The 24,998-nt window shown below is 43.9% G+C and overlaps 1 protein-coding gene across 1 annotated transcript in view; it reads left to right on the top strand.

The window, feature by feature from the left end:
- PHLPP1 (PH domain and leucine rich repeat protein phosphatase 1) overlaps positions 1 to 24,998 on the top strand; it is a gene marked incomplete at its 5' end in the record, with an annotated part of 223,440 nt that overhangs the window by 110,757 nt on the left and 87,685 nt on the right. The window contains 2 exons of the mRNA XM_025273112.2: positions 6,305 to 6,430; positions 24,436 to 24,602. Of these exons, the coding sequence (XP_025128897.2) occupies positions 6,305 to 6,430; positions 24,436 to 24,602 (293 nt within the window). The remainder of the gene's footprint in view (positions 1 to 6,304; positions 6,431 to 24,435; positions 24,603 to 24,998) is intronic.

Here is a 24,998-nt window from a genome sequence, read left to right as displayed (position 1 = left end):
GTCGGACACGACTGAGCGACTTCACTCTCTCACTCTCATAGTGATCCCCAGGTCCATGACTTTAGGATCATTCAGGCGTGCTTATTGAAGGTTAGACTCTTAGGCAGGAATCTCTGATTCTGCTTTGCCTCACCTCTCTGCTTGTGTTTTTGTGACCAGTGGGGTTAGCATGCTTAGTTTATCACTACAGCTAGTCATGACTTTTGAACCTGAAATGCGTCTCCTTTCAGAGAAAGCCCATGATCCAGCTGATAGATACTCCCAGCATACTGACTGTTTTCCTTTGGACATGTTAGCTATTTTATTTCTATCATTTACAAAATAGAAAGAAAGAGGTTGCGTCGGAAGATGTTCTATTCTTGTCTTTGCCAGATTTATTTATAAACCCCAAGCATTGGTAAGAGTATCATTACCATAATTATATGTCAGTATTTCCTGATTTTTAAATGATATGACAACCTGTTAATAAAGGGAAAGGCAAATTTAGATTTTAAAAAACAGATTTTTGGAAATCACGACCATATTAAGAATTGTTTTCTTGGGCTTCCGTGGTGACTGACTGGTAAAGAATCTGGCTGCCAGTGCCAGAGACATGGGTTCAATCCCAGGTCCAGGAAGATCCCACGTGCCAGCAGCTAGGCCCGTGAGCCTGTGCTCTAGACTCACACCTGCTGAAGCCTGCACGCTCAGAGCCTGTTCACGAGAGGCACCAGGTCCTCGGCGCTGCAGCGAGGAGCAGCCCTCGCTCTCCACACGCAGCAGTGGAGACCCGGCACAGCCGAAAATAAAAATAAATAAATAAGTGATTTTTTTTAAAGTCTTAAAAAGTTTTTTTTTCATTACCATTTTCCCCCTGAACAGGCATGGGAAAGGAATCAGGACATGGAAATTAAAAAGAGAGGAATATAAACTAAATATAAAGTAATTTACTGTGTTAAAGTAATTTTTTTTTAACTGACAAACGTTTGATTTGTTGATTTCAGGGATTAGAAATCAAGAGGGAAAGAAAAGACCAGATGTGTGCAGTAGTAAATGGTGTTTTGTTCACCTGCTGGGTAGCCCAACTTCATTCATGAGTTTAAGTTGTTCTTTCCGTATGCGTAAACAGCCCATGTCAATTCCCACCCGCCCCCCCCCCCCCAACTATTATCTATTCTAGTCTTAATTCTAATACTTGATTGTTAAAAAATAGATGTGGCTGGTCTGTGAGGCATGTTTAGGTCTGTTTCTTTCGTCTGTTTTGAAACTTTGGCTTCTTAACTTCTGTCTGAGCATTGAATTAGTGGCAATTTGGATGGATGAATTACTGAAAACTCAGTCATTACTTAAACTCAGTTATTACTTCCATAACTCATCATTGAAAACGCATGTTTAACATTTGATGCCCCGATAGGTCAACAGTCTGTTTCTTACTTCTCTATGATGTTGGGCATTTGCAGAGGCAAATTTAATATAACTATTTATTAAATACCCTCTATAGGGAAGCCACTTTGCTTGGCATCCCAGAAATACCAAGATGGGTAAGTCACCATCTCTGCCTTTGAATAGCTTATAATTACTATCTGGAAGTGAAGGATGGACCACAATATGTGCTCCACAGAGCTGCAAGAACATAGTGTGGGAGATAGTGGAAGGGGAGATTCCGTCTTGTGGGGTGAATCAGGGGGCTTGTGATGAAGGAGGTAGCAGTTAGGGTAGAACGCAAAGAGCGAAAAATCTCCTGCCATCTGAGGAAGATGGTCAGAAAGCTGATTGTGCTCTGAGAAGCAGCCACAGGAAAGCAGTGGTGTTTAGGTAAGGTCAGAGGATCCAGTTGCAATTAGCATTTTCATTCAGAGCTGGAGGCTTGTTCTGTTTCCCAGGCCTGTTATTGGATGCCTGTTATTCTACCATTGAGTGAATTGAAAGTTAATAGCTTCTGTTTCTCACACACAAACCTTGTAAAACCTGTTTTGTGCTACGCCTTTAAAATAATGGAGTATGTTGAAAAATTGAGTCTTTTAAAACCTGTTACCAAGTTAGGAAAAAATAATTCACTCTTTGCGGTGTGAGTTTTCTTTAATCTGTGTTCCTTTTCTCATTCTGTTCTGTTGTTAAAAAACCGAGAATGGAAGGAATTTTTGTTTTGTTTTGTCTGATTTATATAGGAGCTAGAAATGGGGTGTGAGATGGATGGGTCGTAACCCAGCTGTGATTCCTGTAATAGTGAAACTTGATACAGTACTTGAGCATGATCATTAGTTTACATTTTCAAATGTAGAATTCAAATATGAAGTTAAATAAAGCCTTATTAAAACTTCATTGTTGAAAAACATTTAATAAATAAATTTTTGTTCACTGTGCAATTATTGTATTTAATTTCTCCTTTAAAATTTAACATAAAATTTAGATAACTTATTTAAACTAATCCCTGAGGTAGTATTTGTCAAGTCATAAAGCATAATAAGTTGAGTAACTGTAACTTATTACTCAGTTTAGAAATCACAGCAGTATCAATACTAGTGTTTCTGCTGGAGTTCTCTTTTTACCTGTCACATTACCTCCTCCTAACCTAGAGAAATCCACTGTCCTAGGATAGGTATTCATTATTCTCTTACTTTTTTGAAATAAATTTTATCACATGACTTTGCTTTGAGCTTATAAAACTGGGGTCACCCTGTTTGTAGTTTCCTGTGATTGAGTTTTTCGCTCAGTATCGTGTCTCATAGTAAGAGTCCATGTTGCTTGCTGTAGATCCTGGTCATTTCTCTATAAGGTTACACTCTGTAAATGTTCCAGGTTTCCAGAATTTCTCAAGTTATTTTCTTGTTGATGGACATTTGTGCTGCTTCTAGTTTGTTATGAAAAATTCTCCTGAGATGGTCTTATTTTGATATGCCTCCTTGTATACAAGTAGTTTTTCTAGAGCAGCAGTTCTTAACTCTTGTTGCTGTGCCTGAAGGGACATTTGGTAATACGTACAAGCGTTTTGATTGTCAAATGAATGGATAGTCAGTTGACATAAGCTTAGTTATGCTGTGGTAACAAAACGCCCAGATCTCAATACCCAACAGTTATTTCTCGCTCACATTATTTGTCCAGTGTGAGCTGGTGGAGATTTCTTTTTTCAAATGATTACGTAGGGACTCAGCCTGATGGAGGCCCTGTCTCTTACAATGTTGTAACACGTGGCCTCCTTCGCTGCTTAGGCAGGGGAAGAGGCACCTGTAGAGTCATTCGCTGGCTCTTGTTGGAGAAGCGACACATGGAGCTTCTGCCCCTGGCTCACTGACCAGACTAGTCACATGAGTCCACCTGAACTGCAAAGACTCTGGGAAAAACAGATGGTGTGCTCGGTTAATACTAGTATCTTTTGCTGCAGGGGGACACTATTGGCATTTAAAGTGCAGGGACTCAGAGTAAGATGTCATGCAGAAATATTAGGCAGTGTACGCAAAAACTATTCAACCCAAAATTTCTGTGATGCCTATCTTGAGAAATACTGCTCTTAAGAACGCAGTTGCTGGGCTCTAGGGCACATATGCACATTTACTCTTACAAGGTGATATCCAGTTGTTTTCCAAGGTTGTTGCACCATTTCACACTCACATTGGTATACAAGTGTTCCTGTTTCTCTCCATCGTCACCAGACTTTATTAAGGTGTGACTGATACACAACATACTGTACATTCTGATAACAGCAACATGCTCCTTTGTACCCTTCTGTCCTGCTTTTCTTGCTCACTCCTGATGCTGCTGCTAAGTCGCTTCAGTCGTGTCTGACTCTGTGCCACCCCATAGACGGCAGCCCACCAGGCTCCCCCGTCCCTGGGATTCTCCAGGCAAGAACACTGGAGTGGGTTGCCATTTCCTTCTCCAGTGCATGAAAGTGAAAAGTGAAAGTGAAGTCGCTCAGTTGCGTCCGACTCTTAGCGACCTCATGGACTGCAGCCCACCAGGCTCCTCCGTCCATGGGATTTTCCAGGCGTGGATACTGGAGTAGGGTGCCATTACCTTCTCCGTCTGCTCACTCCTACCCATTCTCAAAAAACAAACTGATTTCTGTCAATGCAGATTAGTTTAAATAGCATTTTTAAAAAATTATATTTTCTTTTTGACGTATAGAAATATGGTTGATTTTTGAGTATTAATCTTATATCCAGTCACCTTACTAAATTTTCTTATTTTTTCTAAAGTCTGTGGATTTTTTCATGTTTGCTGTGTAGCTAATCATTTCATATTCAGATAATGGCAGTTTTTTTTCTTCCTCAGTACATTTCTTTGTCTTTTTGTAATGGCCAGCACTCTAGTACAGTATTGAGCAGAAAAAGTAAGAGAGTGATATCACATCATTAACACTGAAGTGTGCCTTAGATAAATACCCTTTGTTGGCTTAAGTGAGTTATCTGTGTTCTTAGTTTGATAAAGAGTTTTTATCATGAATGATGAATGGGAGGAGAATGTTACCAGAAGCTTTTTCTGCAACTGTGGGGGTGACCATATGACTTTCTTTTTTTAATCTGTTAACGTGATTCATGATTTTATAGTTCCAATAACATTAAACCATCTTTCCTGATGTAAAGCCAACGTTTGTTCTTGATATATTTTTTTCCATATTGCTGAATTCTGATGCAACATTTTGTTCAAGGTAAGTATTCATGACTAAGGTTGACCTTTAATTTTCCTTTCTGTTACTGGTCTGATCTGTTTTGGGTTATACTGGCCTCATGCAATAGTTTGGGGTCTATTTCTTTTCTTGTTTGGTGGATTAGTTTGCAATGGTCTATTTCTTGGATTTTTTATAAAACTCACCTACAAAATCATATGGTCCTGATCGTTTCTTGATAATTAAGAAAGTACTAATTTATTTTAATGGTAATAAAACTACCTATGTCTGATGTTTTTTCTTGACTTGGTGTTGGACTTCCCCGGTGGCACTAGTGGTAAAGAACCTCAGGGACGTGGGTTCGACTCCAGGGCGTCCCACGGGCAGAGGAGCCTGGCAGGCTACCACCATAGCGTCACAAAGCAGGCATGACTAAAGTGGCTTAGCATTACCAAAATATGTTTTTCAAAAAACTTGCCACAAAATTATTTATAATAATCTCTCTTTAATCCCTGCTTAATATGTTGTCTTCCTTTTCATTATTAATATATATTTCTTCAATTGATATCATTGATCAATATCAGTTGATATTCAATTTTGTTAGCCTTTTCAAAGAATCACTGTTTTGCTTTGTTAATAATCTCTATTGTGCATTTGATTTTCATTTTATTAACTTCTGCTTTTTATTATCACCTTCCTTCTGCTTGAGTTCACTTTTTTCCCTAAGTTTACTAGATGCATGGCCAATTAAATTAATTTTCGGCCTTCTTTTCTAATATGAGTATTTAAAATAAAATTTTCTCTGTGTACCTGCTTTTTATTACAGTCCATAAATTTCAATATGTAATATTTTTAATGGTGTAATTCTGAGAATTTCTAAATTTTGACTCCAGTTTCTTTTTTTTTAACCTGTTAATTGTTTAGAAGTATATTAATTTTCTAAACATTGATTTTTAATTTATTTATTACTGATTTTTAATTTGACTTTATTTTGGTCCCGGAACATAGTCTGTGTGATATTGATCTTTTCGAATGGTTTTGCATTTTCTTTGTGACTTGATTTGTGGTCATTTTTGTAAACGAGAGATAGGAAAACATTCATTCTTTAAGTAAAACATTGGTGTTTGTGTAATATCATGTTACTTTATTATTTGGACTTTTTCTCCTTATGAAGAATTTACTGGGAGTAGAAATTTGATTTGACTATATCACTGCATTATTGGGACTTGAAATTTCTCATGGTAGGCTTTTACTTCAGGTTAATCTCAATTTCACAATAAACTAAAAGAAAAAAAAAAAACTTAACATGCTTGAAAACCTCTTTTTAAAAAGGCATGTAATTCAGAGCAATACAAAAGTCCCCTAAGTGAAAATCCACCTGCAGTAAAAATTCTTCAGTAAAATCTTAACTGCAGGTCCTCCTAAGAGGAAGTAAGAACCTTGAGAGTAGAGAAGGATAAGAAAGGTAGTCTGTTCCAGTCTGAAACAGGAAGATGAGAATTTCACTATTGAGGGGAAATCTAATGAAGGTAAAACCCCCTTTTTGGTTTCCTTGTGATTCAAATTGGCTGGTCAGACTTGGGAACTTACATGCTTGAAGCATGCTTGAAGCAGTGAGGGGCGCCCAGAGCCCTGTGTCTCGCTGGTTCAGGGAGGAGGTGATGAGCTACGTGCATGTCCTGCTTTCTGATGCGCTTTTCTCACTGTTTGTTTTTACAGGTAGAAGAAGTGAAAAAGCACCAGCACTGTTTAGCATTTAGTTCTTCTGGACCTCAAAGCCAGACGTACTACATATGTTTTGATACATTCACAGAGTATTTAAGGTGGCTTCGACAAGTCTCCAAGGTAAGCAGGAATTTTGTTCAGCTTCTGGCTGGCTCAAGAGTTGCTTCTGCTTTACAAAATATAGTTATACATTCTTTTTTTTTTTTTTTTTTTCTTTTTCCTCCAACTACTGCCAGTAGTTAGCAGTGTTTAGTCTTTTTAAAAGCTCACTTTAGCGAAAAGTAGCTTTTAAAAACTTGTGTGTTCATTTGCTATTTTTGTTTATACTTAAAAAAGAATTCAGTACTGTCATTATTATCTTAGTGGTATAGAGACGGAACATGAGGTTAAGAAATTTAAGGGACTGGCCCAGAGTAGGACAACTGGAAAACCACAGAATACCCAGAAAGTGTCACAGATTTCCCCTTTTCCTCTGACCATCTCTTCTTATAAGCAGTCTAATCTTATACTATCTCCCTTTCACCTTTTCAACTTAGGTCTTTTGAATGACTTAATTCTTTTTTTGTCTTAATTATTTTTACCATTTCATAGTCCTCTGTTTAAATAAGATTACCTTGACTTATGAAACAAAATACTTCTGTGTGTGTGTGTGTGTGTACAGGAGCCCATGATAAAGAAATGGTTGTGTTTCGGGTGCTATGTGTAAGGATATTTTCTGCGTCCCCTTTGTAGAAGTTGGTACAGTGGGATACATGGCAGTACTGTGTGCCTTGGTTTTGGGTGTTTATGAAATGATGAAACCTCCCTAGGGTGCAGAAGCATTAAAATGGAATTTGCTTTCATATTTTTGAATTTATAATCCAGTTTGTCATTCAAGTTTGGTATGATTCAGACTGCTGCATGATGTAATTATTTGTCAAGTGAATGAGTAACTTTGAAAGGAATAACTTTGTAAAGCAGTTAAGAGAAAAGATAATATTGTTTAGAAAATTATTCAGAAATACTGGTTGCACTTGAATTACCAGGGAAAAACTGCATTCTCTGGTGATAATGGTTTTCTTAGGAACGTTAGTTTTTCCTTTTAGAGAAGGTGTGGACAGAGTTTAGTTTGATAGAACTGAGAAGATTCTCCCAATCTCGTAGGCAGCTGAAGCTTCCAAATGTACAAGACACTCCCCTACTAGAGAAAATGGGAAGGATGACACTTCTTCAGATATGCTTATAGAATTAATGTGATGTAAGAGGCAACCAGTATATCCGTCTCATTGTTTTGAAATTACTCTTGTGGTTGCTAATGTGAGGAGACAAATACTATATAATACTGTGCTTTTAACATTAAGTGGTTGTATGGGTTCAAAGCAGTAAGTCGATGGCCCGCACTCTATTCAGAATAAAATGCCAAACTGGTCAAGGTGCTATTTAAATTTCTTTCTGCATGGAAATGTTGATTTTTTTTTAAACTATTTGTGTTGGAATAATCTTCTGTTTACAGAAAAGTTGCAGAAGCAGTATAGTCTCCATATAGTCCTCCTTCAGTTTCCCAAACATCTAATATTACCACGATCCGTATGTCAAAACTAAGTAATGTACTGACGTTGGTACATTACTCTGAATTTATTTATATTCTACCAGTTTCTCCATTAATGTCATTTTTCTGTTCTAAGATTGACTCTAGGGCACTATAGTGCATTTGATTGTCATGTCTCCTTTGTCTGCCCTGGGCTCTGACAGCAGCCTTTTGGAGTGAAGTAATTAAGAATGGCAGACATCAGGGAGAAAGATTTCTTTCTCAAAAGTCAAGGTAGGGGGACAGAGGGCAAATATTTTAATAAATGCAGATTTTAGATAGATACAGTGTCTTCCTTTTCTCCAACCTTAAAAACCAGATACACATTTCAAAAATTTTAGAAGTTATTATAGTTAGTGTATTAAAAGGGAAATGAGTTGTAAGGGGCTGGTTAAAGAGATTAGGTATTATGGAAGGCATAAGAGTGAGAACTCCCTAGTTGGGTATGAAGCCCGTATAAAATGTGGCCACACTCTTTAAACTTTGTGTGTTGAGGACAGTCCTATGATAGTGCCTTTTCCTTTGACCCAGCTTCCTGGGAGCATGGGTTGGGACTGCTGGGAAGAGAGTGAGAACTCGGCGCTTTGGGGTAGCATGTGTCTGGGCCCCTGGAGTGGCACGGGCTGACGGTCACAGGGCACTTCTGCTTCTGGCTTCCCCTTCCCATTGTCTGTTCTTCCTCACATGTAGCTCTTAGGAATTTACACAGTTTAGTTGCACTAGAAGTTACTATGGAAACAGTTTCTTTTTCTTTTCTTCTTACTGAGAAACAAAACATTCACAGAAAGGATTATCCATATCCTGATGTTTAAATGAGGATTCATTTTAATAATAAGTATCTGAAAGAGAGACAAACCAACACCAGCAAGAAATATCTGAGTTTCTGATTCTTAATGACCGTCCTCACCCATCAGGTTGGAAGGATAGAGAAAAGTGAATTTCAGTGATTTTTTATTTAAAATGAATTAGGTCATTAATTTAAAATGAAAACTATTTTCAGTTGATGCTTCTGGATCTTTGGTACAAGAACAATGTTAATCTTTGTTCTAATTTTTTATTTGATTCTGTGAACATTTATAAAAGGTTATTAATTAGCTGACTTCTACCAAGACAGGTTCTTATATATGTATTATTTTTTAAACTTCATCTTAGGACTTAGTGTTGCTTGCCAGAACAACGGAGAAGGCAATGGCACCCCACTCCAGTACTCTTGCCTGGAAAATCCTTGGACGGAGGAGCCTGGTAGGCTGCAGTCCATGGGGTTGCTAAGAGTCGGACAATACTGAGCGACTTCACTTTCACTTTTTACTTTCATACATTGGAGAAGGAAATGGCAACCCACTCCAGGATTCTTGCCTAGAGAATCCCAGGAACAGAGGAGCCTAATGGGCTGCTGTCTATGGGGTCGCACAGAGTCGGACACGACTGAAGCGACTTAGCAGCAGCAGCAGCCAGAACAACACCCAAGGCTGTCCCTTTAGAGTTTTTAATTTGGATCAGATGTTAGCGGTAGATGCTATGCAGGAAATAGCTCCTTGGGGAGGATTATTTAATACAATATTGATTGTAAAGGCATCCCTGAAATATTAAAGCAGGCATGCTTTAAAAAGTCAGCAAACATCCTATTGTATGCAGTGTAAAAAGGACTCTTTCCCCAACATGGATACATGTCCAGTGTTTTTTTTAATATTTTTAAAAAATTGTTTTAATTATGAAAGTATGATAATGCATTTACAGGAGACTTGGAAAATACAGAACAAAGTTACACGTAGTTCCACTATATATTGCAATTTTTTTAGGTAGGTAACTGAAGATTTTTAGTTGGAGTTTCAGTATCAAACTCTCAAAAATTAATAGAATGGATAAACAAGTAGAAAGGATATAGTAGACCTTATGAGCACTATGAATCAGTTCAACATAGTTAAGATTGATGCAGCTTTCACACAACAGTAGGATACAAATTCTATTCAAGTTCCTGTAGACTGTAAACCAGGAGACACTGGAACATATCCAGGGACATAAAACAAGGTGCAAAAATTTCTTGGCCTAAAGGTATTGAAATCATACACTCTTTTCTCTTATCACCGCGGAATTAGGTTCAGTTCATTTCAGTTGCTCAGTTGTGTCCAACTCTTTGTGACCCCATGAACCATAGCACAACAGGCCTCCCTGTCCATCATCAGCTCCCAGAGTTGACTCAAATTCATGTCCATCGAGTCAATGATGCCATTCAACCATCTCATCCTCTGTCGTCCCCTTCTCCTGCCCTCAATCTTTCCCAGCATCAGAGTCTTTTCAGATCAGTCAGCTCTTCGCATCAGGTGGCCAAGGTATTGGAGTTTCAGCTTCAACATCAGTCCTTCCAATGAACACCCAGGACTGATAAAGGATGGACTGGTTGGATCTCCTTGCAGTCCAAGGGACTCAAGAGTCTTCTCCAATACCACAGTTCAGAAGCATCAATTCTTCGGTGCTCTTTATAGTCCAACTCTCACATCCATACATGACTACTGGAAAAACCATAGCCTTGACTAGATGGATCTTTGTTGGCAAAGTAATGTCTCTGCTTTTTCATATGCTGTCTAGGTTGGTCATAACTTTCCTTCCAAGGAGTAAGCGTCTTTTAATTTCATGGCTGCAGTCACCATCTGCAGTGATTTTGGAGCCCAAAAAAATAAAAGTCTGTCACTGTTTCCCCATCTATTTGCCATGGAATGATGGGACTGGATGCCATTAGTTTAGAAATCAAATATCAAAAGAATATTTTCAAGTGCAGTGTGACATTTACCAAGAACACGTGCAGCGCGGTTTCAGAGTGGTTGGGGGGCAGTGATGTGGGGGTGAGGGGGTAGCTGAGGAAGGGAGTTTCAGAGGCTCTCTAGTCAGATACACGAGTAGCTCTAGACAAGGTGGCCTGACTGTCCACTTTTGTGGCCTGCTTTGTTGCATGGATTTGTTTCAGACATGTTGACTGATCCTGTGGATTCTTTTCAGAGTGAGTCTGCATGTGACTATTGCCTGAAGACATACTTACTTTCAAGTCCTAGTCACTTCTGTAGCGCTGTGCTGTCCCACTGGAAAGTTTGTTTCTTGATTTCAAGGAAGATTAAGGGGATTCAGATCACTGATTTAGTGTTGTGCACGAATCTTGGGTTTTTGGCTTGTTTTTGTTGTATTCCCCCAACCCCATGCAATAAGTATTTAAGTAATTTAATTAAATTAATTGAAGTATGCATGAAAGTGGTTTTATCTTTTCATTACAGGAAATGTTAAATATTCAGAAGTAGAAATAATCGCCCACAGACCTATGACTCAGCTTCCACAGAGGTCGGCCTGTGGCCAGCGGTGTGCATGTGTGTGGCCCCCGACGTGAGTTCACGGGTCGTAAGGCCACATGGCTGGTCCATAGGTCTCTCTCCTTGTTGATCGGCGGTTAACATGGTGCCTGTGGCCGTCACACTGCTCATCTCTCTTTCTTATAGTATCAGTCATAGTATTTTAATTTTCGGTGTTTTCTCTTTTTAATGGGGAAAAAAAAAAAGTGACCATGTTGAAGTTGCTGTGATATTTTGGTTCACCCTCAATATGCATAGCATAAGCCAGTCAGAGTCCCATCTCGTGCGAAATTAAAGATCACGTGAAATGATGAGTAAACATCCCCCTTTATATAAGAATAAGATACATGGTCAATCACAGTCGAACTTTTGCGTTCATGTACTTAAAAACTGTTTTATTGTCCAGATTTTACTCAGAGTACATCACTAACCAGAGTCAGGGGTTTCTCGTGTAATAGGACTATTTCCAGCATGTAGGTCTGTGTCGTGTGATGTCGCCGCAAGGACCCTTTAAGGTGACTTGGCATCTTGCACACGTTTTACCTCAGCTTGGAGTGTGATGTAGGGAGTGCGCTGCGTTTGTCCGCTTCGCTGGCCGCTTGTCTTCCAGGTTGCGCTGTAGTTGGTTGCGTTCGGGGTGTAAGGGTAAGAAGTTGTACTCTCAGCCCTGTTCTGCTAAGACGCCAAGGGCTTCAAAGGACTTTTATGGGAAGCGCCTCCTTCACATTTTGTACCCGTTGTTTAGATAAAGGATCACGGTCGTTTGATCCTGGCAGTCTATGTCTCTGGTAGAATCTGAAGTAGAATGGGAGTGACATGGATTTTAGTTTATGGTCACCCCTAGACTTAGAATATTGCTTTTGTATCAATTCTGAAGTGAAGGGATGAGAAAAATTTGGAAATGCATTATATGAAGTGTTTAGGGATAGGAAGCATTGAGGAGGTGATGAGCAGGCAGTCCTGAGGAGGCATCTTCACCCGGAGGCAGGGCAGAAGCGCGTTTCAGGGAGAGGAGACGTCTGCAAGCGCAGCTGCGCACCGTGTGACGTCAGTGTGACGTTAGCACGTCTGCAGGCGCAGCTGCGCACCGTGTGACGTCAGTGTGACGTCAGCACGTCTGCAGGCGCAGCTGCGCACCGTGTGACGTCAGCACGTCTGCGTGGCGTGGCGGGGAGCAGGGACGCGCACGGGAGGAAGTGCTGCAGGTGTGGGTGCTTTCGTGCGTGTTAATTCTATTTTCCTGGGAAAACTCAACTACGTTACCCATTAGTTTAACTGAATTTTCCAACATGGTAATGGATTTGTTCCACAAAAATTCATACTGTGGAGTCTTTCCTTGTTATAGATATAAATAGCAGTTTATGAAATTAGGGAGCTTAGAAATTCTTCTTTGAATTTAAACTGATTTAAACTAATGATAAAGTATTTTGTATTACGTTAAATTTTGTTTTTGTAATAATCAGGTTAGTGAAAATAAAATCTCTTTGCAGTTATAATGGCATCTTGTTTCCGCATCGCTCATCTTCCCGCCCCCCGGCCGGCACCATGGTGACTATTGGTTCTGAAATCCCAGTTAATACATCTCTAAATAAGGGATTTTTCCTTCATTCTAAGTCATTTCCATTTAAAATTACTTAATTCTCTTTTCTTCACCGTTTTTCAGCCCGCTTTTGTGCTGATGGAAAAGGTAGCTTGTGTCCTTACCGTATCGTGACCGCACCCCGTCTTGGGGAAGCAGCGCTCCCCGAGTGCTTCCGTGCGAGGCTCACCCGGCGTCGCGCCTCCCTCCTCCCGGCCCCCGCGGGTCTCTCCGCACCTCTGTTTAGGGCTGGCGGGTGAGGGCAGTGAGGGGGGATGAGAGGGTAATTGCCCCACCCTTGCTCGTGCCAGGCTTCCTTCCAGGCTCCACTTCCAGCATCCAGACTAAAGCAGATGGAAGAAATGTATTGCACATGTGTGTTTTATCTGTATGTTGTTGTTAATCTTTAATAAAACACATTCTAGGTTTCAAGAAAGGAACTTACAGCCATGTTTTAAAGTAACAGTATGTGATTTTAAGATTGGGAAGTAGTTGCCAAAAACATAATGTTCCTTGTAGTTTTCTGGAATAATTGGCTTAACAGTTATTTGGCGTTTTCTTTTAGAGTGGTCTTGGGCCTTCCCTGGCGGCCCAGTGGTTAAGACCACTGGCTCCCACTGCAGGGCCTGGGTTCCCATCAGGAAATAAGATCCTGTGTGCCTCGCAGTGAGACCAGGAGATGGACTGAGAAATAAGACGGTCTCTTGCCACTTTATTTTTTTTAAGTGTTCTTTAACCTTAAGTTCTAGTCATCATCAAGTGTCTCTTGGTTGAGTGACTTAGCATTTAAGATTTGAGAAGGACCTTGTGGACTTCGAGACAGACTTCTCTCCTAAATAAAAAGGGCTGCTGCCTTTCAGAGACCTACGGTGTCTCACAAGACAGTTCTTCCTTAGAAGTGAGCTGAGGTCTTCATCCCTGTGCCCTTGGCTCACTGCTCTGGCTTAACCCAAGGTGGTCATTGCAGTCCCTCTCCTGTTTGATGACCTCTTAACTATTAAGTTTCTACGCCTTCCCCTGTGCCTTGGCAATCTACTTTTAGGAGAAACACCTCTGATAATTGCAGCAATGCCCTCATCACTTGGCGCCCAGATTCCTTCTCTCCCTTTTCCTTTGGGTACTGCCATACCGTCTGGAGCACAGAGGATGCGCCCACTGTTGACCATTCTTTAGACGTTATTCCAAAATGAGTGAGTGAGTTATTCATTCGTGAGGTCAGCAGCAGAATCAAAAGACTCTTTGTTTCTCCTCAACCCCAAATTGTTAATAGGTATATTTTGTTAATTATAAAATCATTTAGCCAAGTGAGTTGATGTAGTAGTGACAACAAATAGTGAGAACTCACACTCTGCTGCTTCTTCCTGTGCGCCAGGGTCCGTTCTAGATGCGCCCCAGTGTCCCTGTGAGGTAGGTGCTCACGACACTGTACAGGGCCGGGCTTCAGCCGAAGGATGGAGCCCTTGAGGAGGTGTCGTCATCGCCGTCTCGCGGGAGGGAATGGGGTATGGGAAGCCCAGCGTCGCTTTATGCAGGGAGTTCTGCTGCCTTGCTCCCTTCCTTTTATTTTACTTCAGTGTTTTACAGCCACCTGAAGGGACGAAACAAACCAAACTTCAAATAGCAACTGAGATTTATTTTCTGAAAACATCAAAGGGAAGCCTCAGGGCTCCGTGTGCACGGGTGTCGGTAGCCCTAGGCCGTTCAGTCGTAGGGCAGAAGGTGGTTTGTAGGCAGAGTCTGTAATGCTGCTGAGGGCACCTGAGCACCGTCACCGCACGGGTCACTGACCTTCCTAGAGGATGACCAGGAGGGACTTAGGGAGCCTGAGATGCCTTCTGAGTCACTCAAGGCAGCTTAAGTCGGTTTTGGTGTTAAGGGCACTGCTGTTGTCTACCTCTTCCAAAACCGGTCAAGTCTGGCTGCATCAGGAACTTATCATACATGGTTAACCAGATCTCTGCATCTGGTCATATTATATTTTGAAGTTCAGTCACTTTCATCTGAGTGTTAGACCAGTGTAAAAATACATGGTGTGCGTCCATGTGAACCGAGGCACTTCAGTTGTGTCTCACTCTCCGTGACTGTAGCCCCCAGGCTCCTCTGTCCATGGGATTCTCCAGGCTAGAACACTGGAGTGGGTTGCCATGCCCTCCTCCTGGGGATCTTCCTGTCCCAGGGATCAAACCTGCATCTCATGTCTCCTGCGTTGGCAGGCAGGTTCTTTACCAGTAGCGCCCCCTGGGAAGCGCCCCCCCCCCCAAATAAATACATGGAGTCTTAAGGGTTTAATTTCCATGATATATTTACTTACCTTGGAAGACGCCAGTGTTTGTAACCCAGGGTATTGGATTATCTGCAACTATTCTGAAGAGTTAAATTCTTCTACACACTGGTCTGATTTATTTTATAAAGTAAGGAATATTAGAATAATTGAAAAAATACCAGTGAACTCTCCAGGTTAAGCATACCAAACCTTGTATGTTGGACTGGAATTTAAACATTGAGGTGTTTGTATAATTTGTATTTTAAATAGAAAACCAAGTAGCTTGCTTCTAGACTATTTAGAAATATTTCTGTTTAATGTGAATTTGTTATTTCTTATAATAGAAAGTTCGAATGTAAGATTTTTGTGGTTAGCGATCTTCCCTGTCCTTTGTGGAGAGGAGTGGCCCCCTTGGTTAAGCGCTCACAGGCTCTCCAGTGGTCCCACTCTAAGGAGCTTGTTTACATGTATTCTGCCAATAAGGAAATGAGGAAGGAACTCTGAGTTCAGATTTGATCTCCACCCAAGCTGAGTCCTGTTTTTCTGTTCTTACCGAGAAAAACAATGGGATTTCTGTGTGTGGAAAGGAGGCCACTCAGCCTGGAGACCCAATGAGCAATGCTGGAGGCCTTGGGGACCTTCTCCGAGCCTCTCACCGTGCATGCGGCTCCAAGAGGGCGAGGCTCCAGGCCTGCGTGTCTGGTTTCCACCGTCCCATGAGCTCCTGGGACACGTCCTGCAGCTCTGCCTCCTCCTGGGGGTGCGGTGGCAGTCCGCACGGGGGCCTGTGAGGACCTGTCCATCTTGTCCCGAGAGGGGACCGTCAGCGCTGGACGGCCAGGGGCTCCGGGTCGGTGCCCTCTGCTCCTCTACACCGTTGCACGTGCCTTTTTGAATTATGCTTGGTAGGCATCTGTGCCCTCAAGGGACCTGTGTTTTGAAGATGATCAGTCCAGGGGCTGTTTTCTAGAGGCAGGTGGTAGACATGCTGAGGGGGCACCCCTCCCCTTCACTCACCTGGCAGAGAGGTCGGGACGCCTAGCAGGAACTCCAGATCTAAATTTCTCAGAACTGTTTCTCCTTATTGTTATGCATGCTTAGTCACTTCACTCTTGTCCAACTCTTTGTGACGCTGTGGACTGTAATCCGCCAGGCTCCTCCGTCCATGGGATTCTCCAGGCAAGAATACTGGAGTGGTTGCCATTTCTTCCTCCAGAGGCTCTTTCCCACTCAGGGACTGAACCCGCGTCTCCGGCGTCTCCTGCATTGCAGGCGGGCTCTTTAGTGCCGAGCCCCTGGGGAAGCCCAGCTTTATTGTTACACCCTGGTCCTTTTACAGTGACTTTCGTTTGTGTGCTTACCTGTCAGTCAGTCATCTGTCTAACGCTTCTCTTCTCTTTCTTTCTCTCTCTCTCTCCTTCCTTCTTTCCTTTTCCAGCCTGCAGCTCTCTGTACTGTTTTATTCTTTGGTCTCTTAACTACAGTTAACAGGTCCCTTACAGTCTCAGGAAGCCTACTCTTGAAACTCACAGCCCCCTCTGGGAACACTCGCGCCCTCTCAGAATTCCCGCTGGCCTTTGTGCTTGGCTGTGACGGCCTCTCCACATCCTCTTTGTCTTCGTTTATTTGATTACATCTGGTGGTTTAGAATACTGTGTAAATCTGTGTGTTTTATTTCTTGGATTTTTAGCTGTTTCATATCATTTACTCATTTAAGGCAAAGAAATAATTCCCAATGCGAGGATCAAACCTGGGTTTCCTGCATTGCAGGCTGACTCTTTACCGTCTGAACCACCAGGGAAGCCTAAAGAAACAATAAAATATCAGAACTTCAGGTAGAACTTAATAAATCCAAAATCGGTATTTTGATATGCCCCTATGAGGACATTATTAATGTATACATTGTAATTAATTTTATAGGAAGGTTTTCTGCATCTGCTGTTAAGCAGATTTTATGAAATGATAATGAATGCAGGTTCAAGAAATGAGAGGTCATTGAGAAAAGGTCTGGAATCAAGGCATTTCGTGTGTTTGTAGAATTTTTTTTAAAGAAATTATTTCATGTTTTGGATCAGTGACAGTTTAAAGTTTATTAAAATGAGAAAATCTTTGATATCAAATATTATAAAACTTTTATTGATGAGGATGAAATTGAAAGTAAGTCGTTAGAGTACTTAGCTAGTAAAGATGAATAAACTATTATAAATTTATATTCTCCTACATGTTTATGCCTTTCCAAAGCATTTGGAAGGGGGGAGTGGGGTAAGAATTAAAACTAAGTAAATTGAGGTTAAGAATTTTTTACAGAAATTTAGTAAACTCCCCAGAGACTCTCCCTATAGCCAGGGCATAATTTCCCAAACCACTGAAGGCTAGGCCAGAGCAATTAATGACTCATAAAGCCAGTTGACAGCAATATTTTACTTTGCACAGCGGAATTATTTATGCTGTTTCAGCTGCTTCAACCAAGCCTTTCAGAATCATTTTGTTTGGTTTTGAGCCTGCTTTGCGCATAATAAGGATAAATAGTATTTCACTATAGTGGGGAGAAAAAAATCATCTGGTTGTCATTCTGAACTTTCCCTTGCTTATGAAAGAAAATTGTCCACTAAGTGAATGGTAATAAAAATGTGAGTGACGTAGAGTGCAGGCCTGTTGCAAAAGGAGGATGATAATTTGCGAAGCACAGAGCAGGGACGGGTTAGGGCTAGGAGAGAGGCACTGATGGAGAAACAGCTCACCCAGACTCAGAGCAGAGATCGCTGATGCAAGGTTCCTAACAGCTGGCAGAGAGATGACCGAGGAAAGGGTCCAGCTGAGTGGGATGGTGGAGTTGCATAGAAACCTAGTAGGTAATCTGGAAAGTTTGTTGTTCATATTACCGTTTTTCTATGGTTAGTCTGCAGTGTTGTTTGGGGAAATAACTCGAGGGCCCAGTGAGCTTTTTGTTCATATGTGTTCATATGTTCCAACCCTCAAGCTGGAAAAGAAGACTTCTTGAGCCAGTGGCTGGGCTGTGTGTGTGCACTCAGTCGTGTCCAGTTCTTTGCAGCCCCATGGACTGTACCCGCCGGGCTCCTCTGTCCATGGAATTTTCTGTCCATGGCAAAAATGCTGAAGTGGGTTGCCATTTCCTTCTGCAGAGGATCTTCCTGACTCATGGATCAAACCCATGTCCTGTGCATCTCCTGCATTGGCAGGTGGATTCTTTTACCACTGGGAAGCTATGGTTGGGATTCATGTGCATTTTAATGTATTTCCCAACATGTATAGGCTCTTGGGGGAAAATAGCCCATTTGATTTACTGACTCTAAATTATTAGCCTCAAAATTTTTTGTCATTTTTAATACAAACTAGCACTGATTTCCCAAGCCATGGCGACTGGACCTGATCTTCTGAAACCTGACTTCGTTCACATGTGGTTCACTCCTGTCTATGAGGAATGACATCAAACCGCCTTGCTCTGGGCTGAGGGCTCTGTTAGGATTGGACTGTGGCAGTTGCAGGAGCCTCCCTCTGGGTGGCACTTGAACTTAAGGCTGTCGAATCAGACTCTGTGTGGCTGGGCTTTCTCCATGCGACCTTGGGCAGACCCTTCAACTTTCATCTTTGAAGTGGAGATCAGTCCTTACTGTGCTGAGTTACTGTGAAGACAAAATTAAAAGACGCTTGCTCCTTGGAAGGAAAGCTATGACAAACCTAGACAACATATTAAAAAGCAGAGATGTTACTTTGCCAACAAAGGTCCGTCTAGTCAAGGCTATGGTTTTTCCAGTCGTCGTGTATGGATGTGAGAGTTGGACTATAAAGAAAGTTTAGCACTGAAGAATTGATGCTTTTGAACTGTGGTGTTGGAGAAGACTCTTGAGAGTCCCTTGGACTGCAAGGAGATCCAACCAGTCCATTCTGAAGATCAGCCCTGGGTGTTCACTGGAAGGACTGATGATGAAGCTGAAACTCCAGTACTTTGGCCACCTGATGCGAAGAGCTGACTCATTTGAAAAGACCCTGATGCTGGGAAAGATTGAAGGCAGAGGAGAAGGGGACGTCAGAGGATGAGATGGTTGGATGACATTACCAACGCAACGGACATGAGTTTGGGTGGGCTCCAGGAGTTGGTGATGGACAGGGAGGCCTGCTAACCCTGTCCATGGGGTTGCAAAGAGCTGGAGATGACTGAAGCGACTGAACAACAACCACAATAAAAGGCTACTTGCTATGAGGTATGTGCTGCTGCTGCTGCTAAGTCGCTTCAGTCGTGTCCGACTCTGTGCGACCCCATAGACGGCAGCCCACCAGTCTCCCCTGTCCCTGGGATTCTCCAGGCAAGAACACTGGAGTGGGTTGCCATTTCCTTCTCCAAGTGAGATGTATAGAGGTGGCTTTCTCATTTCTTCTATTTCTTATCTTGAGGAGGATCTTAGATTTAATAGGCGCCGTGTAGGCAGGTTACAGCCCCTTTGGTTAGACGTATTGACAGTTCTTTCATTTGGGCGTTGTGCAAAACCTCTGTGATGGTGGCCTTACCTGCCCAGGCTGATCTAGGGGGAAGCCCTTAAATCTCCTTTATTGCAGGGCCTGGCACAGGGCAGAGGTGCCACTCGCGGTTTGGTTCTCGTGGTCATCTTGGCTGCCCACTGCCGTCAGGACACGTCTGGTTTCTGCTCTTCATCCCTGCCCCTGTTCTGCCGTGACCTCCACAGACCCCTTGCTTGCTGGGCTTTCGTCTTGTGCCGTCCTCCCCTAGTTTCCAGCAGAAACAGGCTTGCGGTCCAGAATGAGGAAAGAAATCAAATCCGACTTGACATTTAATCATTATCTTGTAGTTGTCCAGAGAGAGTATTTATTCGGCCTGATGCTTCAGCCGAAAGGGAATGTGTCCTCTGCAGAGTAGTCCCTGTAGGAGGAACGCCCCAGCTGGGTCGACGGCTGGTGAGAGAGGAGGGTGGTGAAGCAGCGCCCTGTTATCCTCCCGGGAAGCACTCCCGAGGGCTGCACTCAGCGCAAGGCACAGGCTGCTGTGAACGGGACGGGCTGAGTCCCCCTCTGTGAGCCTAACAGTCAGACAGAGACTCTTCTTGGAACCTTTGCACGGCCACCCATTTTGCTGAAGCCGGAATCTTTACCATGACCTCAAAGGAGCTGCAGGATCTCCTTACCTTTTCACTGAAGTTTTTATATTGAGATTACATTGCTTTTTTCTCGGTTAAATGCACACACACGGAAGAGCATAAAGACTAATATGAGAATTCCTGGTTGTCTAACATTCTGACCTGTGTGCATGCTAAGTCGCTTCAGTCGTATCCAACTCTTTGCGACCTCATGGACTGTAGCCCGCCAGGCTCCTCTGCCCATGGGATTCTCCAGGCAAGAACACTGGAGTGGGTTGCCATTTCCTCCTCCAGGGCATCTTCCTGAGCCAGGGATCAAACCTGCGTCTCTTGCATCTCCTGCACTGGCAGGCGGGTTCTTGAGCACTAGTGCCATCTGGGAAGATGCAGTTCCTTCATACTTTCTATTATTATAAAGTGAATAAACACAGATACATTCCAGATTCCCTGTCTTTCCATTCCTATTTCCGTTTCCCTCCCTGCTTCCCTAGAGGCAGTCACTGGTACTAATCTGACATGATCAGCGTATGTGCTGCGCTTAGTCGCTCAGTCGTGTCCAGCTCTTTGTGACCGCATGGACTATAGCCCACCAGGCTCCTCTGTCCATGGGATTCTCCAGGCAAGAGTACTGGAGTGGGTAGCCTTTCCCTTCTCCAGGGGATCTTCCCAACCCAGGGACTGAACCCGGGTCTCCAGCATTGCAGGTGGATTCTTTACCATCTAAGCCACCTGGGACTGACCAATGTATGGTGTGTAGCTTTATTGCACATATAACTATTCATGCATAATATATGGAATCATTATGTGTGTTTGTGTTAAAATTTTTTTCATACATGATAGTATACTATATATAAAATTTTACAGCTTGCATTTTTTGATTTATTTATTTTGGGCTTGAGTTTTTTTTTTTTAATGAATCCAGGTTGATACATACAAATCTAGTCTAGTCATTTTAACTGCAGCTCTGAGTGGCAGGCTCTCTCTCTCTCGTGGGTTCAGGATATGTATCCCAGAGAAGGCCTTGAATTAGCCTGGCCTGGGTCACATGCCAGTCCCAGCTGGATCAGTTTGCGGGCTCAGCAGTGCAGCTTGGATGGCTGGAGCTGCAAGCACACGCCTGCAGCTCCCACCAGGATCTCATGCATCTGAAGGCTTGTTACAGGAAGAAGTGGGAAAGGATTTGGGGTGGGCAGAAGCACAGATTGCCCCGTGAGCTCCAACCTGAGCTTGGCCCGTCGGGACCTCTGGGGGCCTCCTGTGGCGCCTGAAGCCCTGCTCCGTGCCCGTGCCCTGATGATTGCTGAAACTCACGTCAGAGTGCGTTGATTGTGAAGGCCCCTGCAGAAGGAAACGGCAACACACGCCAGTATTTTTGCCTGGAGAATCCCATGGACAGAGGAGCCTGGCGGGCCACAGTCCACAGGGTCACAAAGAGTCAGACCCAGCGAAGTGACTGAACAAAGCAGCAGCGACAGACCGTGTTCTCCCTGCTCCTGAGGTGCTCTCCCTGCTCCTGAGGTGCTCTCCCTGCTCCTGAGGTGCTCTCCCTGCTCCTGAGGTGCTCTCCCTGCTCCTGAGGTGCTCTCCCTGCTCCTGAGGTGCTCGCCCTCCTCCTGAGGTGCTCGCCCTCCTCCTGAGGTGCTCGCCCTGCTCCTGAGGTGCTCTCCCTGCTCCTGAGGTGCTCGCCCTCCTCCTGAGGTGCTCTCCCTGCTCCTGAGGTGCTCTCCCTGCTCCTGAGGTGCTCTCCCTGCTCCTGAGGTGCTCTCCCTGCTCCTGAGGTGCTTGCCTTCCTCCTGAGGTGCTCTCCCTCCTCCTGAGGTGCTCTCCCTCCTCCTGAGGTGCTCTCCCTGCTCCTGAGGTGCTCTCCCTGCTCCTGAGGTGCTCTCCCTGCTCCTGAGGTGCTCTCCCTGCTCCTGAGGTGCTCGCCGTCCTCCTGAGGTGCTCTCCCTGCTCCTGAGGTGCTCTCCCTGCTCCTGAGGTGCTCTCCCTGCTCCTGAGGTGCTCGCCTTCCTCCTGAGGTGCTCTCCCTGCTCCTGAGGTGCTCTCCCTCCTCCTGAGGTGCTCGCCTTCCTCCTGAGGTGCTCGCCCTGCTCCTGAGGTGCTCGCCCTCCTCCTGAGGTGCTCTCCCTCCTCCTGAGGTGCTCTCCCTCCTCCTGAGGTGCTCTCCCTGCTCCTGAGGTGCTCTCCCTCCTCCTGAGGTGCTCTCCCTCCTCCTGAGGTGCTCTCCCTCCTCCTGAGGTGCTCTCCCTGCTCCTGAGGTGCTCGCCTTCCTCCTGAGGTGCTCTCCCTGCTCCTGAGGTGCTCTCCCTGCTCCTGAGGTGCTCTCCCTTCTCCTGAGGTGCTCGCCCTCCTCCTGAGGTGCTCGCCCTCCTCCTGAGGTGCTCTCCCTGCTCCTGAGGTGCTCGCCCTCCTCCTGAGGTGCTCTCCCTGCTCCTGAGGTGCTCTCCCTCCTCCGGAGGTGCTCTCCCTGCTCCTGAGGTGCTCTCCCTCCTCCGGAGGTGCTCGCCCTCCTCCTGAGGTGCTCTCACTCGGCCGCCGTGCGTCTATTCTATGCCCGTCTCTCAGGAAATGGAAGGCCTGACACACCATTACGTCCTCACCACAGGTTTTCGCCTGGATGGATGAGTCCGAGTCATCCTTCCAACCTTACTTCCCATAAATGGGTTCTGCCAGGGAATCTTGTGTGGCCGTGGCATGTTTGCACCTGCTTTGCAGGCGCATTAAATTCTGGCCTTTTTTTTCACATCATTTGATTTGCGTGGGTGACCTAGCCCTGTTTTGGATTTTCTTTTTCTTAAGGGTGAAAATTCAAGGGAAGATGAAATTGCTGAACCGTGAACTCAGACTGACTCTGTAAAATCTTTTGACTTGAGCCCTGCCAGCCCGTTTCCATCCCACAGTCCCCTAGCTTTCACAGTTCCTTTCCAACCTCAAACGTGCCATCAACAGAGTGTTTGTCATGCAGATTTACTCCTGAATACCTTTTTCAGCATCAGGAGAATGCGGGTTCTGAATACCTTTTTCAGCATCAGGAGAATGCGGGTTCTGAATACCTTTTTCAGCGTCAGGAGAATGCGGGTTCTGGTGCACGTAAGCTGTGTTTGGAAGTAATCACAGCAGTCCCCAGTTAGGAGTGCGGGCTCTGAGCCAGCTATGTAGACGTGTCATCTTAATGCCTGTTAAACAGGTGACAAAACGGGAGTTTGGAGAACTCAGCAGGGCCCTCAGGTTCTCTCAGCTCGGGAATGGTGGAACCAGAGCCAACCCCCCTGAGAACCACGTTCTGCTGCCTTTTGTAATTACGGAAGAGTGGAGCTGGGGTTTGGTAATAGAAAAGGGCATCAGAGTGATCACAGACAAGCATGGAGTTTTTGCCATAAAGCTTTGGTGAAGATAAAGAGCGTGAGGAGGTATCAGCCCAGATCCCAGAACAGTAACCCCACAGCCTTGGTGAGGCGAGAGGAGCCAAGCTTTGTGTCAGCGGTCCTGAAGCCATGTCCTTGGTGTAGATCGGCACCGTGGTTCCCAGCGTACGAGAGAGAGAAGTGCAGGGCGCCCAGAGTTGTTTCTGCCTCCAGCATGCCCTGTAGCCCTGGGACTCTGGCTATCGTGGGAGTCATTTAACTGGGGATACTTTGAATATGTGGATAAACATTTAGACGTACAGTAAATTTCACTTAGATTACCCACACGAAGCAAAACTGACACTGTGGGAGACATGACCTGAAAAATTTACAACAGGCAGTAGTGGAATCTGATTATGTGCTGCTGTTATTATTAAACATAACGTGCAAGGCCACTGAGCGTGCTTTGCTTTGTGCTGTTTTTAAATCAGTATTTACAAGGGCTTTTGTTTAAGTTCAGTCTAGATCTTAGTGTCTGTCTTCCAACCCGGTGTTTACTCTAAGGTCTTATATTATTTAGCTTTGAATTCTCTTACCATGAATGTGTTCGGGAACATGACCCCTGTAGCTGAAGGGGATTATGGGTCTCACTCCACCTGGCAGGATAACCTGTGCTCTTTGTCACCTGTCTCCTATACTAAGTTACTGTCAGCACCTTCCAGGGAGGGACACGATTTCCTCCCTTGGTAATGCTTTAATACTTTGCTCAGTTCTGTCTAAACACTCTTGGTTTAGATTTGAATAATGGTGCTAATTGCATAGCAAGTCTGTGTTCCCAAATGAGGTTATCTTGTTTCTGTCTGTGGAAAGCAGTCACAGGGCAAAGGATGCTGTGAAAACTGAACTGTGGCTTTTCTCCCCTGTAGGTCGCATCGCAGCGCATTAGCTCGGTGGACCTCTCCTGTTGTAGCTTGGAGCATCTGCCTGCCAACCTCTTCTACAGCCAAGACCTCACTCATCTCAATTTAAAACAGAACTTTCTAAGGCAGAATCCCAGTCTACCAACTGCACGGGGGCTCAGCGAACTGCAAAGGTGAGCATGCAGAAGCGGGTGGATAATTAAGAAGGGGAGGAGGTGCCAGCTTCTGATTGTTTCTTGACTATTCTTAGTGGAAAAGCTACAGCGGGGAACCTTTCTCTTTCAGAGGCTGGGTCGTAGGACTTTGGTAGTGAAGACACTGTCAGTTCTCATTCTGAGATTTTTTTCAGGGTCCCTGCCTTTCAAATGAATGATTTAGATATTCATTAACTGGATACATTTGTACAAGAAGAACGCTTCGCCTAAACCACTTGTTTTTCTTAACCAATCTACAAATGTGTCTGGGAAAAGTTAATATTTGGTGTGTTACTTCTGAACTATAGGGGTTTGGTCAGATACTTCTTTCAAAATTTACAAAAAGGTCAGTTTTTTCCATGATAAGATGTTTCC

Source organism: Bubalus bubalis, chromosome 22 (genome assembly GCF_019923935.1).
Source record: "Bubalus bubalis isolate 160015118507 breed Murrah chromosome 22, NDDB_SH_1, whole genome shotgun sequence".
Lineage (NCBI taxonomy): Eukaryota > Metazoa > Chordata > Mammalia > Artiodactyla > Bovidae > Bubalus > Bubalus bubalis.
This window is presented reverse-complemented; position numbering and strand designations above follow the sequence as displayed.